The 17,602-nt window shown below is 36.3% G+C and overlaps 1 protein-coding gene across 1 annotated transcript; it reads right to left on the bottom strand.

Moving 5' to 3' along the window:
- Positions 1-5,313: 5,313 nt before the first annotated feature.
- On the bottom strand, positions 5,314-7,563 carry LOC107831816 (AAA-ATPase At5g57480-like). The gene has a single exon (XM_016659608.2). It carries the CDS (start codon positions 7,028-7,030, stop codon positions 5,549-5,551), a length of 1,482 nt encoding a protein of 493 aa, XP_016515094.2. The 5' UTR covers positions 7,031-7,563; the 3' UTR covers positions 5,314-5,548.
- Between the last annotated feature and the right edge of the window lie 10,039 nt (positions 7,564-17,602).

Raw genomic sequence — 17,602 nt, forward strand, 5'->3', positions numbered from 1 at the left:
CACCCACCCTTTCTTCTCCAAAAAATACCACACCCATCATATTGGTGCTCCCCCTCCGGCCACCTTCAATTTTTAATATAAAATATTGTGTACCTCTTGAACTTAATTACTTGAACTATCTCACTTGAAAAACGTTTTCAAGTATTTCTTGCATAGCAAAAATCTTTTGGACCTTGTGGAAGATTTTGTCAAATGTCCTGATCTCAATCATGCACAATACGCATTGTGGATTCAATGTGACACAACTGCTTATAGCTGGATCAATGCGACGTTGTCACCATCTGCCCTTGATATGCTTCTAAATTACAATTGTGAAACTTCTCATCAAGCTTTTAGCATGCTAGAGAAGCTTTTTCTTGACAATGCTTCTTCCTCTATGATCCATCTTAAAAACAAATTTCAAAATTTTGAAAAAGGATCTCTTTCAATGGAAGAATATATACAACAGTTGCATTCTCTATCATGTGCGCTATCCGCCATCCGAAAGCCAATATCAGAAAAGGACCTTGTTTCTCAAACTTCTCAAGGGTTACCCCTCCATACATAAAGTATATTTCAGATTTGTTGATGCGGCATATTTTATCTGAATCAAAGCCAATGAATACACTTTTACATAGTAAGCAAAATTGGCACACTCTTGATTCTCCTCTTTTGAAGGATCCAACTGAATATCGAATAATGGTCAGAGGATTATAATATTTGGCTTTTACACGACTCGATATCCAGTTTGTTATGAATTTGGTGTCACAGTTTCTCCATCAACCCCGCCAAGCTCATCTACATAATGTTAAGCGAATTTTTCGCTGCCTTCAAGGTATTATTGTATATACGGCCAAAACCGATCAGTCTGTCGTACGAACTGGTCGAGATGGTCATACTTTGATCGAAGAGCGTCTTCGTAATATCAGATTGAGGTCCGAAGTCAGGTCATCAAGCTTCGAGTTCTTGGACCGATCAATGTCAAGCTCGATATTATTATCGAGCTCGAATCCAAATCGAGCTACGAGGCGAAGCGAAGTTATCGAGCTTAAGATTCATACGCCGACCGACACCGATCCCGAATTGATATCAGACTCTGAGTCGGAATCGAGCTCGAGTCAAGATCAAGAGCTCGAGTCAATATCGAGCTCACAGACAAGAGCCATTGCAACCGCACTAGGGGAGAGAATCCTGGCAGGAATTAGGAAAAAGCTAATTCATCATGGATTCCCCACTATGTATTTTTTATTATATCTAAAGTAAGATCCCTCCACTATTAAAAGGATAATTGTTGTTTCTGTAAAGGGCAGAGACATTCACATTGTAACAAGAATCATATTTTCTCATATTGAAAGATTAACCTTTTGAGCTCCATCACTTCATCTTTATTTTGCTCATTTATTTTTCTCCTTTCTATTGTGTTTATCTTTTATTCTTTATAGTCAAGATTGGATTTTTCTATTTCTCTTTATGATTTGTGTCAAGTTATACCACATACCCTTAGAACTACGTATAAATTCAACTCTATCCGATTTTTCGGGTAAACATGTTGATTTTGTCCTACAACTCTACTGTGATTTATCACCTAATTTTCTTGTTTATTCTGATGCCGATTGGGCCGGATGTCAATCTAGTCGGCGGTCAACCTCTAGTTATTGTGTGTTTTTTGGAAAAAAAATATTATTTTTTGGTCAGCTAAAAAGCAGCCCACAGTAGCACGTTAAAGTACTGAAGCGGAGTATCAAGCTTTGGCCTCTGCTGTAGCTGAAGTCACATGGATTCCACAGTGATTGTGTGAATTACATCTTTTCTTAAAAGATCCCGTTCAATCTTACTGTGATAACATTGGGCCATTATATCTTGTTCAAAAGCCAGTGTTGCATTCTCGAACGAAGCATGCTTCAATAGATTATCATTTTGTTCATGAGAAAGTTGCCTCAGGAAATCTTCTAGATCATCATGTCTCATCGTCTCAGCAACTTGCAGATATATTTACTAAGTCATTACCTTCAACAAATTCACTGATTTGGTTAGCGATCTGAACGTTCGATCCTCCCGCTCAGATTGCGGGAGGGTGTTAGAGAATACTCTACATTTATTTAGAGGATTAACATTTATTTATATGATAATTAGAATTTATTATAATTACCTTTGAATGATTGTATTGCCATATTTGTATCTTTGTATTTATTACATTTTCATTCTTTATATTGTAACATTATAATAATTGTAATATAAATACAGTCAAACCTCTCTATAACAGCCGTGTTTGTTCCGATATTTTTTTGGATGTTATAGTGAAGTGCTGTTATAGAGGACATACATTATAACATAATATAAAAGGTCGATTCCGAGAAAACTTGACTTTTATAGTGAATTGTTGTTATATAGGGATGTTGTTATAGAGAGGTCTAACTGTACATAAAACCCACTTAGTTGGGTCATTCCATCAAAACCTTTTTCAATTGTGGGGTTTGTAAAAACTAGTAGTTATATTGAATACCATTATTTTCACTTTGAACAAAATCTTTTGGGAGCACTTTAATAAGTTCAGTAACATATTTACATTGTTGAGTCATTCCCAAATGTGCATGGTATAAGTTGGATTAAGTTAGAGGTGCATTCAGGAGTTTCAGGACGATGAATGCATTACTACCTTTAAAATAGAATTCGGTTTTATCATATAAAATTTTAGGATAATAACAAGTTGGCGAGCAAGTTATAATTAATATTCTTATCACAGAAAGGTATCATTCATTTTATATTTGTCCTTGATGAGTTTTTATACTTTAAAACGGTCAATATTTAAAACAATTAAAAGAAAAAGGATGAATAAAAAAAGGAAAGAGATTGATAAAGAAATTGGGGAAAGGGTGTGCATTTGTTCTTAAAGCCTTTGCCAATTTGCTGATTCGTTGAAGAATTATGTCGAAATTGAAGAGAGGACTCATTGAAGACTCAATAAAGAGAGGGTGTTTGAGAATGAGTATTCTATTTTTGAGGGATTTTGAAACTCAAAAAAGAAAATGACCAAAAAAAAGGAGAGACAGACAGAAAAATGATAACCAAGTATGAAAGGGAAAAACAAAACAAAAACATGTAACAATTAAGTTTAAAAAGCGTAAATTTTATTTTAAAAAAGACAGCACCAAAGGATCGACCACTTAACTTGGCAAAGCAACAATGCGCTCAACCACTGCTACACCAAAGTACTAGTTGACCTTGGGATCACATGTAGAAATATAAGAAGAAATTAAGAAAGTAATAGTGTTATAAATTATTTAGGGAGGAAAGCATGAGTTCAGGTGAATCCAACCCCTACATGTGAATCTACCCCTGGATTTAGCGGTTACATTTTGATCTTTCACTTAGTAATGATTATTTATAATTCTACTCTCTCTCTCTTCCAGTTTATGTGAATATATTTCTATTTGGGCCGTTTCAAAAAGAGTGACCATTTTCTAATGAAAATAACTAAACTTAAACGTTCAATTTCACCCTTAATGAGAAACTTTTATAGTCATACAAATACTCTGTCATGCTTAACACCATAAGTTTCAAACGAATTATAGTCACACAAATGTTTTAACTTGTTTAGAACCACAAGTTTTAAAGGTCTTCATTTCTTTTTAAACTTTGTGCCTAGTCGAATAGGTTCACATAAATTAAAAACGAATTGATTAGTAAATACCTTAATTTACTTTAAAAGATGTCTAAATTTTGTGATTTAAGTAAAATATAATGTCAACTGTTGAAACAAAATAACATTCAATGCATTTGGTTTGATTTTTATCAAAATCAAATCAAACCAACTATATCAGTTTATCGGTTCGAATTTTATCGACGCTTTTGATTTTTTGGTGTCACATAAATATTGTTTCAATCTTACTTTGTTAAATTAAAAGATAACGTTTTGATAAGTTAATACTCCCCTTGTTTCAATTTTTGTGAACCTATTTCTTTTTTAGTCTGTACTAAAAAGAATGACTCATTTTCATATTTGAAAATAATTTACATTGATACAATGATTTATAGCCACATAAAATATATATGCCTCATTTTACACCAAAAGTTCAAAAGTCTTTTTTTTCATAAACTCCTTGTCTAGTCAAATAACATAAATTGAAACGGGGGGAATATATGTTTAGTAAAAATTAAAAATAATTGACAAACATATGATCTATTAAATTATTCTTATGGAGGAATTTCTTTTTCTTTTTTGCAAATAGCTGAATTTAGTCTAACAATATTTTTTTTTTTATTGATGTACGCTTTCAAACTTAATCGAATTTTAATAATTAAATAAAAATATCTATATAAAATTTAAATAATGATAAATTTTGTTTAATTTTAAAAATTATCGATAAAATAGCATTTCAAATTCGTAGAACATATACGAGTTTAGCAGATCTTGACTTATGAATATGAAAGAACAAAGAAATTAAGGCATTTTAGTAACACTTGATAAGAAAGTGATGATACACGTTAGAAACAAGTATTGTTTAAAGTTAATAAAATTAGATGCACTTTATAGTTCTATTAAAATATTACAACTTATGAGAGGATCAAAGATATTTCTATACATATTTTTAAATAAAATCCAACATGCAATTTTAAAAGTATATATAAAAAATATATATTTATATATCCGTTTGGTTCAAGTTTTTCTTACTCAATACCGAATCAAACCAAACCAAATTAAGTATGTTTGATTTAACTTTTCGGTTTAGTAGTATAATTTTTAGGTTCAGTTTGAATACCCTAACTGTTTTGAATTCTAATTTGCTTTCTTATTCTATTATCGAAAAACATGAAACTGGCATGTTAATCCCCTTTGCTTTATACAATACATATCTGTAACTTATGAAATACTAACATTTTAATTTGATTGAATGGATAGTCATTTCAATAAGAATAACGGTACTCTCGTTTGATTTCAAATATTACATTTTAAGACAATTTTGTATTATAAATATATTATTATAATTATTGTAAAACGCTGAATTGTGGTCACTGTTTTGGATGGAGGAAGTAACTTTCATTGCCCAACTCAAAAAGAAACATGTCCTTTTCAAAATGATAGAAAGAAAAATTAAAGGTTTTGGCAACTTAAGTTCCAAATTCTAAATCAGAAAGTACATCAGCCCCATGTGCTTGAAGGGTTCACTCAAATCCCAGCCAGCTAACAAAATTTAAATATTAACGAGCTGCACACCGAACAGCAACAGTGGCATGTGGACGAAATATGAAACTCATATGCTAATGTAGCCATTTCCAAGGCGACAAATATGAACTAACATAACCAAACACACCACATGTAAATCGACAAAATAGTTTTGTATGTTTCAAAATAGACTTAAACTAAATCAAGCAATAAGAGAGAAAAATAGTAGAACGATGCCTTTGTCTTACAGTCATTTCATGTTTTGCCTATTTGACAAAAAAAATCTGTCATGAATAGTAAATATGTTCTCTTCAAACAGCAAACTTTATTGTCTCTTCTTTCTCTCCACAAAGATTTAAAGAAGCAAAATTTTAATATTTTTTTTAACCCTTGTAATATCACTTACTAATGTACCTTGTCATCATGTAATTGCAATTGACCTTGTTTAGGACTCTCTAATGCCCTTTTCTCTTGCTCTTCATCGTCCGAACTTGATTTTACAGCATCATTCCTCTCAGCCCTTGTCCTCAAAGCTTCCAGCAATTCCCAAACAGCCTTGTTTTTATTCCTCCTATTCTTGATTAACACCTCACTTATATCAGCAGGTGTCATTTCAGCTTTTTCAATCACTTGCTCTAATTGCTCAAGAAATTGCCTCTCCACATCATCATCGTCGTATCCCAAGTAATTCTTCAAGAGAATCTTGAGTGCCGCAAAAGAGCAGTAACTCATGTGAATGTGCATGTCCATTCTCCCACTCCTCAACAGTGCAGGATCAAGCTTCTCAATGTGATTGGATGTGAACACAAATATCCTCTCAGTTCCACAACAAGACCACAAACCATCAGTAAAATTTAACAAACCAGAAAGAGTTATAGTATTCCCACCATCTTCAGTACTACAACTTCCTGCTCCTGGAGGTGAGAATGAATGGGTACTACTATTATTATTATTATTATTATTTTTCCTGTTAGTCAAATTGATAGAGCAATCAATATCCTCAATGACAATGATAGATTTAGAACTTGTCTTCATCAACAACTTCCTGAGCTCGGAATTAGTGTGGACCTCGGTTAATTCAAGATCATAAATATCATAACCAAGAAAATTGGCCATGGCAGCAATCATGCTAGACTTGCCTGTACCTGGTGGTCCGTAAAGAAGGTAACCCCTTTTCCAAGCCCTCCCAGTTGTCTGATAAAAAGATTCTCCATTGGCAAAATCCAAAAGATCTGCCATAATCTCAGCTTTTTTCTGAGGATCCATAGCAAGTGTCTCAAAAGTACTGGGATGTTTAAAGGGTACCGACTCCCAAGGATGGCCTCTGGAATCAAGTGAACCCCCACGTGAATTCGTGTACAGCAACCGATCTTGGTTTTTCCTCCGAATTTCATTTGCTTTTTCCATGACAAAATCCAGATAAGAGCCCAACACCACTGCTTTGTCTTTCTTCTTGGCACGTAGGAGGAAACCCCTTTTCTCTTCTGGGAGAGGACGCCATGAAAATGTCTGGGCCTGCCTTGGGATGACGACGTGTTCCCACAGGACTTTAACAGTACCATTGAATGTGTCAATGAGGGAATCGTTATTGGAAAGCCCAAAAGTGATGGTGCTGGAATTGAGTCCCCTTGTGAGACTGAGGCGATTCCCAGTGATGGAGGCAGAGCTGCTCAGGTAGAGCTGAACGGCGTTGTAAAGCTCATTGGTATTAACGCCGTCGATCTCCGTTATGTCATAGTAGCAATAGGCAGAGAACCAGTTGCAGATGCGATGGATGAATTTGAGGGACGCAAAACGGACTTCTGCTGGGAAAACTGTTTGAAGGAGGCTTTGACTGAAAGCCCATACCCCCATCATTGATGCCAGCGTTGTCCACAACTCTCTCATCCCTCAATCAAAATGTGTGTATACGTATTCTTATCTCTCTACTAGTACAGGGAGTTGGGTGGTTTAGAATGAAAAAATATCAACTTCTTCCTATATTGATAATCTCTACTTGGATTACGAGTGATGAAATTGATGGGGTTTGGTAAATCTTGGAAACAGAAGGGAACCAATGAGAATTCTTGTTCTTTTCTTGAATTAGGGTGGGAGGAGAGGAAAAAAATCTCCTAAAAGGTGAAAGAGAGATTAAAGGTATATTCTACTTTTTTCAAAGGACTCGGTGGAAGGTGTTGCTTCATTTATAGAGAAGGTTGATGGGTTCTTCTGAACATCTTGAAAAATGGCAAGTTTTTTCTTGTAGATTAAAGAGGGGGAAAAGGAGTCTAAAAAGGTGCAAGCTTTTTGTTTTGAGATGGGAATTGGGAAGAGAGTTGGCTGGCAATGAGAAAGAGAGTAATCAGATACTAGTATACAAATTACAGGGAAAACAAGGGACCCACAACTGACAAGGAGGAAGGGAGGGGAAGGGGAGGGGAAGAGTCTAAAAACATAAAGACAAAACAAGAAGTTTTGGATGGCTGAGTTGGTTCGGAATAGATCAAAGATGGGACCTTATAGGTGGGTTGTAGAGTTGGAATTTAGTGAGGTACAGAGGTTCTTTTTCAAAATTTAGCCCTTTTTTCTTGCATCTTATTATGGAAAATTAGAATAGGCTTCTTCTGCCGGGCCGAGCCGGGGTATGGGTGTTTTATTCTGAATTACTAATATGGAAGATCTTTTCGAAAGTGACAATAAATGCGAGAGTCCAAAGTCTTACCATAGAAAAAAAGAATTTTTAGGTTTTGACAGAGTTTCATTTCCAACTGCCGACTTGTCAATGTATGACAACCTACACATTTTAAATAATATTTCCGTTATCCTAATTAATCTAATGCAGTTTGAATTATTAAGAGTCTTTTTTTTTACTGTAACTTTTTTATTTGTCTTTTATATATTTTGGATTGTATTATAAAATATAGCTCAAAGTAACAATATAGATCAAGGAAAAACAAGCTAAGAGATATAGAGAGAAAGAGATGAGAGATTATTATTATTTCTTCTTCAATTGTGTATATCTATTCCTATCTATTATAAGACCTTTATATATGCATGAAAAGTGAAGAATCACTATTGCAAAATATGTCATTGAATATGTCATTAAGCATTTGAGAGGAAGATCACGGAGGAGGTTATGGAGTTACAATCATAACTCCATAATTATTAGAGTATTGGGAGTTATGGAGATAATGGAGAAGAGTAGACAACCACCATAATTTAATTTTCTTATAACACTCATCCTTCGATGTCCATAGATAATGTGCCTCGTTAAAATCTTATTAGGAAAAAATCCTATGGAAAAAAAAAATCTCAGTGAAGGAAAAAGAGTACACATGTTTAGAAATACGCCTGTTGGTTGCCTCGTAAAAAACCTTGCAAGGAAAACCCAGTGGGACAAAACCTTGTAAGAAAAAAAGAGTACAACGCGTATTAACTCCCCCTGATGAGAGCATCAATTCATATTCTTGAGCCTTCGTATCCCAATCGTGTACACTAATTTCTTGAAGGTTGACGTCGGTAGAGATTTGATGAACAAATCAGCCATATTATCACTTGAACGAATCTGTTGCGCATTGATATCACCATTCTTTTGAAGATCATGTGTGAAAAATAACTTTGGTGAAATGTGCTTTGTCCTATCTCCTTTTATGAATTCTACCTTCAATTGGGTTATGCATGCTGCATTGTCTTCATACAAAATTGTGGGTAGTTTGTCATACTTCAAATCACATTTGTCTCGAATAAGATGTATTATAGATCTCAACCATACACATTCTCGACTTGCTTCATGAATAGCAATTATCTCAGCATGATTAGATGAAGTAGCCACGATTGATTGCTTAGTCGATCGACAAGATATGGCAGTGCCTTCACATGTAAACACATAGCCTGTTTGAGATCGGGCCTTGTGTAAGTCAGATAAATACCCAGCATCGGCATAACCAACAAAATCGGGATTGCAATCATTGCCATAAAATAAATTCATATCGGTAGTCCCTTTTAGATACCGCAATATATGTTTGATTCCATTCTAATGTCTACTTATAGGAGCGAAGCTATATCTTGCTAAGACATTAACTGACAAAGTCATGTCAGTCCTTGTAGTGTTAGCAAGATACATTAGTGCACCAATTGCACTAAGATATGGTACTTTAGGACCAAGAAGCTTTTCATTATTTTTATGAGGTCGGAATGAATCTTTATTTATATCAAGTAATCTCACAACCATCGGGGTACTCAATGGATGTGCTTTATCTATATTGAATCGCTTTAAAATCTTTTCAATGTATGCTGATTGATGGACAAAAATTCCATCTTTCATATACTCAATTTGTAGACCAAGACAAAATTTTATCTTTCCAAGATTTTTCATTTTAAATTCTTTCTTTAAACAGTCTACTGCTTTAGGAAGCTCCCCAGGAGTTCCAATGATATTTAAACCATCAACATATACGTCGATTCTAACAAATTCAGATCCTAATCTTTTTATAAAGACACAAGGACAAATTGAATCATTCTTGTACCCTTATTTCAACAGGTACTCACTCAGGCGATTATACCACATGCGCCCTGATTGTTTCAATCCGTATAAGGATTTTTGAAATTTTATTTAATAAATTTATTGGAAACCTTAATATGTTTCAGAACAATTTAAATCCTTCAATGATTTCCATTATACGCATATCAAGTTTTTCATGTATTGCTAGATTAAAACCTGAAATGACTACATCCACCACAGAAGAGCATGTCTCTATATAATCAATGCCAGGATATTTAAAATCTTCTTGTAACACAAGTCGTGTTTATGTCTATCGACTTGACTTTTTTCGCACAAGAACACATTTATACCTCTACTGGCTTTAAACTTTCAGGTGTTGGGATTATCCGTCTAACTTTACATTTTTCAGGTGAAGTCAATTTTCATTGTGTATTTTTCATTTGGCCAATCATTTATCTGTCCAAATTTCATGACAGATTTGAGCTCAAGATCCTCGTCAATAATATTGAGCGCTATATTATATTAACAATATCGTCGACGATCATTTTATGTCAGTTTCATTATTACCCAATAAAGACATAACTTAATGAGATCTCTTTATCTCATTATTTTTAGGTACCTGAGCCTCTCCTATGAGGTCTTATGAAATGTTATGTCGTGGTGCTCGATGAGGTCTTATGACCATCTTGAACATTTTCTCCTCTCCTTCTTCAAGGAGTTTTATCTTTGGAACCGATTAGTCTATTATACTTTATGCGTGCCATAAAATTTGTCCATCACGGGCATTATTCTATTTGGAGCAATAGCAGCTGAAATATAACATTTAGATTTGGGTCAGCAAATGCGTTTGGCAATAATTTAAAAATGAATTATCACTTGAACTTCAAGTTCATATTTTCTTGTACGAGGATCTATATGTATTCATAATAATTCATTCCACGTATCACTTTCTTAGCTGCCCATTTTCTACCCCTAATGTTGGGATCACCAACACATTTCCCAACCTTCTTTGGGAACCCATCTTTGTGCATTGTGGTGGCATAATTAAATCATATAGCACATCCATATTTTTAGATGAAAATTATTTGGTTCCTGACCCTGAACCGATTGTGATAGGGAGAACTTTTCATAACTTGGCTAGATGCGTACAAGTGCTGATGTATATTAAATAATACATCTCATACCAAATTTTATTTTGGGAGTTTTGTTTTCATAACCAATGGTTTAGCTATAATTAGAGGTATACAATTTCTGCTAAACCAACTTAGATTTAAGCTAGTATTATCATGATAAATCATCATAATTTATATTTTGGAACTTTGCTCTAATAATTTGAGCAAGTAACCTTGCAAATGTCAAACTGCAAGTTGATTAAAAAATGCACATGTGACCATACAATAGATGCATCTATTAAAATCATATAATAGTAAACGGTCTACATGGCAGGTGACTGGGCCCATATATTTATCACCTTTTATTCGTTCCAGAAATCAAGGGATTCAATCCCAACCTTAACTGGTATATCATGAGAATAAGCAGCACAAGAGAATTCTTAAAGAATCTACTATTTCTTCAATATGCGTGAATTCTCAATTAAATTTTGTATCATAATTGAACCGGGATGGCCAATCGATCATGCCAACTAATATTTATTTCAGTAAACATCTAGTTTACTTGTGCCATGTGATTCAATCATCATGCTTATAGTTGTGTAGTATAAATAAAAGGAAAGTCGGGTAGCCTTTTATATTTTCCCGATATGATTATAGTAATTTGATGATATTCAATCTTCCTTTCATTTATGATCTCAATATGCCAACCAGTTTGGTTAATATATTTGTGTAATGACCCGGCCAGTCGTTCCGAGAGTTATAGCCCTGTTTTCGCTTTTTTGCTTCTTTATGTGTTGTTCAGCTGTGTTGAGTTGCATCGAGTTGGTAGGTTTGGGTCCGGAGTAGTTTTGGAGTAAAATGAACACTTAGTCCCTTAGTTAGAAAGCTAAGTTAGAAAAGTCAACCAGAAGTTGACTTATGAATAAACGAACTCATTGGGTGATTTTAGACTTAGGAGTGTGTCCGAAATGTAATTTTGGAGGTCTGTGGTAGAATTAGGCTTGAATTGGCGAAAGTTAGAAATTTGGCAATTTTGGTCGGCGGTGAAAAATTAGGTATTGGGGTCGGAATGGAATTCCAAAAGTTGGAGTAGGTTCGTAGTGTCATTTATGATGTGTGTGCAAAATTTGAGGTCATTTGTACGTGGTTTGATAGGTTTCGGCGTCGTTGGCGAATTTTGGAAGTTTAGAAGTTCTTAGGCTTGAATTCGAGGTTGATTTGGTGTTTTGGTGTTGTTTTGGGTGTTTCGGAGGTTCAACTAAGTTTGAGTAGTGATATATGACTTATTGGAATTATTGGTTGAGGTCCCGAGGGCCTCGGGTGAGTTTCAGATAGGTTTGGGTTGTGTTGCGCTCTTTTTTCTTATGTTTTGACGCCGTTTTTTCAAGCATAAATGATATCATATTGCAAAAAATGAGCTCCAATTTCTTTTTTGATTGAAACGTTAGATCCGAATCGTAATTACAGACCCGTAGCAAAAAGGATCGTCAAATTTGGACATCGTGTGAGGATTTTATGGTCATTTTACTAAGAATTAGGTTGTCAGATTTTTCAGATTAATTACGCAACTGCCACTGACGGCGTATTTAAAAATCTACACTATTTGCAAATATTGAAACCAATATATCTCCTTCATTATAAGGTCAAATTGAGTGATTCAAAAGCCTAACTTGACTAGCATTTCACAAGGAATCTAGTGGAGGCATAAAAAGCGAGTTTCGGGATCGTTTGGCATGAGAAACGAGGCAAAATATCTGGCAAAAAAATATATAAAATAAGGGTTTGTTCATTCGGTCATATTTTGAGTTGGGGAGCTCGGATTTGGGCGATTTGGGAGGCGATTTTCACCATAGGGATTGGGGTAAGTGTTCTCTACTTGGTTTTGGTTATATTTCATGAATCCATCTTAGTTTTTGGGATTTGATTGATGATTTCAAAGTAAAATTGAGGGAGTTAGGGCTTGAGTTTTGGAGAGTTTTAGGTAGGGATTTGAGGGACCAAACGGAGTCCAATTTTGAAAATTTTATATGGTTAGACTCGAGAGAGGACGAGGGTTTGGATTCTGCCATTGTTGACTGGTTCCGAGATGTGGGCCCGGGGGCCGGGTTTTGGCCGGTTTCGGATTTTTGGCATATTTTGTAGTTTTTATTGTGGAATTCGATTTGTTAACCTATGTTGATGGTACTAATCTGATTATGGTTAGATTTGGAGCTTTTGGAGACCGAGTCCAGAGACGAGGGCATCCCGGAGTAGGATTTTACGCTGTTAAGGTAAGTAATAGTTTTAACTCTGGCTTTGAGGGTATAAACCCGGAGAATTTGATATCGTGTGACTGTTTGGAGGTGATACCCACACTAGGTGACGGGCGTGTGGGTGTATACCTCGAGGGATTGAGACTTGGGCCGTCTCATGAGGCCTCACGGCCATCATCTGTATTTACGTAGTTACTTGTTGTTGAACTTGTCTGCCTTCATGTTAGAGATCGTGCTTAGGCTTTATTCATGCTCACATTATTTGTACTCAGTCATAGAAATTATTGTACATATTTACCTCAGTCTCTATTATTTGCTAATATGCTGTGATACTTGATGTGGGATGTGTTCCCTTATTTGTTGATGATGGTGAGGCTAGTGAGGTACATGATTGAGTGAGGCCGAGGGCCTTGCTCTGATACCAAGTTTGTCACGACCCAACTGGAGGGTCATGATTAGCACCCGGGCCATACTTGCCGAGCACCAACGTACATTTTATCTAACCTTCCTTATTATCTTTAAGGGCCGACAAGATCAATATAAATAGTAGACATGGATCATGAACATCCAACAATGAAAGATAATGTCATGAACATACATAACATGGGACGACAAGACTGTCAAGAAACTATATATAAGGTACGAGCTATCATGATGCCATGAAAGACTATACAACAAAAATCAGCCGAAAAGGCATTCTAAACCATACATAAGTCGACACCTGTCTATGAGCCTCTAAAGGAACATAAGTGCTACAACATTGCCGGAACAGGGCCCCGACATACCCATAATGTCTATAACAAAAATGCATACCAAGACCACGGCATGTCCGGAGAAGGGATCTCGCCAATAACCGCTGAACTGGACAGCCTACTGTGGTGGGGGAGCTACGTCTACCTGTCTATCAGGACCTGCAGCACGACATGCAGCGTCCACAAATAAAAATGACGTCAGTACGAATAAAGTACTGAGTATGTGAGGCAAGAAAGCATAAGTAAGAACAGTAATATAAACAGGGATAAAGAATATACAACCTGTGACATCTGGGTACCTCTGAGGGCTACTGACATGAAATACATGATACATACATATATATACATAAACTTTTAAAACATACGCCTTTGTGGGCATCACCATCATCATATCGTACCCGGCCATAATAGGCTCAGTAAAACGTACCCGGCCATCATAGGGCTCGGTAGAATCGTACCCGGCCACGTGGAGCTCGGTAAAACCCAACTGATCAGTGGTTGCACAATAGGTGCCGTACCCGGCCGACTATAGCGCGGCTCGGTAGAGTAAAATAGATACATATATATGATGCATGCTGGACTCATTGGAATCACATTTTGAACCTTTCGGAGTGACATAAGGTTGGTATCCTTCATACACGTTATTAGGATTAACTCTTCATCAAGAATCTTATAAGAATCAGGAACTACCAACAACATTGATAATATAAGAATAAGAGAAGTAACATCAATATCAATCGTTTCATAAGAAGGACAGCAATGTAAGTACTGCTAGCTTCTAAGAGTAGAGTATCTTTGGGAGCTCGTTCATTACATTATGTACAATCGGAGTCGTGCAAAAGAATGAAGGGGATAGCCTCACATACCTTGTATATACTGCCCAACCTCAAGCTATGCAAATGTCACGACTCCTTAGTCTACAATAAGACAAATGACACTATCATTATCGTTTAAGTGTCGTAACTATTATGTATCGACCACAACCTATTTTACGATGAAACGGACAGCACCTCCCCTATTTATATGACTTCCCACTAGTCAATACAATCACAAAACAGCCCAAACAACATCATTAATAATCATATTGAGCCTCCAAAACAGTCCACCAACCAACAACATTACTACCAAGCCTTTCGATATATATTTCACAAGTTCTAGCTTCAACGACTTAGCTGCAACTTGGATAATCTTAAATATATATAGAGTAAGAGGTTCCTTACCTTTAAACAGAAAGAACAACTCCAATTTGACCTTAATTTTCCACAAAATATCCCTTCAATTCTGCCACAAGAACAAGGAAGCGAAACTAGCAATTAATTCGGATTTTTCGGCACTAGAATTACTTTAGAAGACTTGAAATCACCTAGGGTTGATATTAAAAACTTGAAGGTGTATTTACAGGACATAAAACACTTAAAACAACCTCCCACACGAGCTGGAACAACACAAAAATCAGCAACAATAAGAAGAACAAGAAACTTACTAGCGCCACGGGATTCCCGACATTTGATTTGTGTTGTTTGCCCTTTGTTTGGGTCTTGGATCATGAGAGAACCTTGAGAGACTGTTTTTAGGGTTATAAGGTCTGAATATACTGAAAAATAATGACTTAAAACGGGGTTGAGGTGTCTTATATATGTCCATATGTCTTAAACCGCCTTTGTGGGCCCCATAGAGACCAGCTTGGCACACTCTCGCGAAAACGCGAATATCTCTCTATTCCGAGATCGTATAAACGAACGGTTTAATGCGTTGGAAACTAGACTCATAGATATTCAATTTGATAGGTAGATCACCCCATAATTCCAAGCACATTGGGAGAAAAATGCAGTAATATTTGACCTAAAGTTTAAGTAAAATTATAAACCTAAGTTGCGACAACTTTTATCGACTTTTATTTCATAACTCGCTTGACTTCAAGACTTATGATGCGGATATTATATGATTCAAATACATTAAAACAAGACCTCTTGGGACAATTAATCACCTCTAGTGTTACCCGAAAATACGGGTTACAACATCCTTGATTCGTTTAACTTCAAATACTTGTTAACCACTCTTATACACCCTTGTATCGTTTAAGACCAATAGGATTAACTTCTTATCATCTCAAAGATAATCTCTTCTTGGATTTACGTCGACTAACTTACGGCGTGATCTATGGTATGCGAATTTGGGTTGTAACAATACCCTCTCCCCCTTAGGAACATTCATCCTCGAATGTAAGGGTTTATGGGGTGTCTAACTCATTGTGGATTCCGACGGAGATTTCCGGCTGAGTTTCCCCTATAAAATGGACACTAGCCAAACTTGCAAGCAGTTAAACCTAACCTATGGCCTTACAAGACTATACAAAGCATTATGGATATGTACATTATCTGCATATTACCATTTTGTATTAAAAAAAAAGAGTATTCACAAGCTATTGCTTACCTCATAGAGCCGTTTCACCTTATAATGTGTCCTTCTTTCCCCCGGCATCCTCGTTATCTTCACTCTGGAATAGGTAAGGGTATTTAGACTTCATCTCCTCTTCTGCTTCCCATGTCATTTCTTCTATATTCTTGTTCCTCCATAATACTTTCACGGAAGCTACATCCTTTGTTCTCAGCTTGCGGACTTGTCGATCTAATATAGCCACTGGCACTTCATCATATGATAGATCCTTTGTAACTTGTACATCTTTGATAGGGACGACCCGAGAAGGGTCTCCAATACATTTCCTCAACATAGATACATGGAATACCGGGTGGACAAATTCCAATTCAGATGGCAATTCTAACTCGTAAGCAACCTGTCCAATTCGTCGAAGAATTTTGTACGGCCCAATATACCGCGGACTCAACTTACCCTTCTTCCCAAAACGCATAACACCCTTCATCGGCGAGATCTTCAGGAAAACCCAATCACCAACCTCAAATTCCAGATCACGACGTCGGACGTCGGAATAAGACTTTTGCCTGCTTTGTGCCGTCCTCAGTCTCTCTTGTATCACTTTCACCTTCTCAATGGCTTGGTGAATCAAATCTGGCCCATATAATTCTGTCTCACCGACTTCGAACCATCTAACTGGTGATCTACATCTCCTCCCGTACAGTGCCTCATACGGGGCCATTTTAATACTGGAATGGTAGCTATTATTGTAGGCAAATTCTATAAGTTCCAGATGGTCATCCCAATTCCCCTTGAAATCTAGAACACATGCTCGTAGCATATCTTCAAGCGTCTAGATGGTACGTTCAGCCTGTCCGTCAGTCTGCGGATGGAATGCAGTGCTGAGATTTACTTGTATGCCTAAACCCTTCTGAAAAGACCTCCAAAAGTTAGCCGTAAATTGAGCTCCTCGGTCTGATATAATAGATACCGGCACACCATGAAGCCTAACAATCTCCTTGATATACAACTTCGCATAATCTTCAGCCGTGTAAGTTGTCTTAACTGGCAGAAAATGGGCAGATTTTTTAAGTCGATCAACTATCACCCAGATGGAGTCAAACTTATGATAAGAGCGAGGTAATCCAATAATGAAGTCCATATTAATCACCTCGCATTTCCAGGTCGGAATCTCTATATTCTGAATCAATCCACTAGGTTTCTGATGCTCGATCTTTACTTGTTGACAATTAGGACACTGGGCTACAAATTCTGCAATAGACTTCTTCATGTTATCCCACCAATACTGCTCCTTAACGTCATGATACATCTTTGTCGAGCCAGGATGGATAGAATATCGGGACTGGTGAATCTCAATCATAATCTTCTCTCGCAACCCTGCCACACTAGGTACACATAATCGGCCCTGGTATCTCAGTGTCCCATCTCCTCCGATCTTGAAAGCTACAATCTTACACTGCTGAATTCCC

The sequence above is a fragment of the Nicotiana tabacum genome, chromosome 23 (genome assembly GCF_000715075.1).
Source record: "Nicotiana tabacum cultivar K326 chromosome 23, ASM71507v2, whole genome shotgun sequence".
NCBI classification, from domain to species: Eukaryota; Viridiplantae; Streptophyta; class Magnoliopsida; order Solanales; family Solanaceae; genus Nicotiana; species Nicotiana tabacum.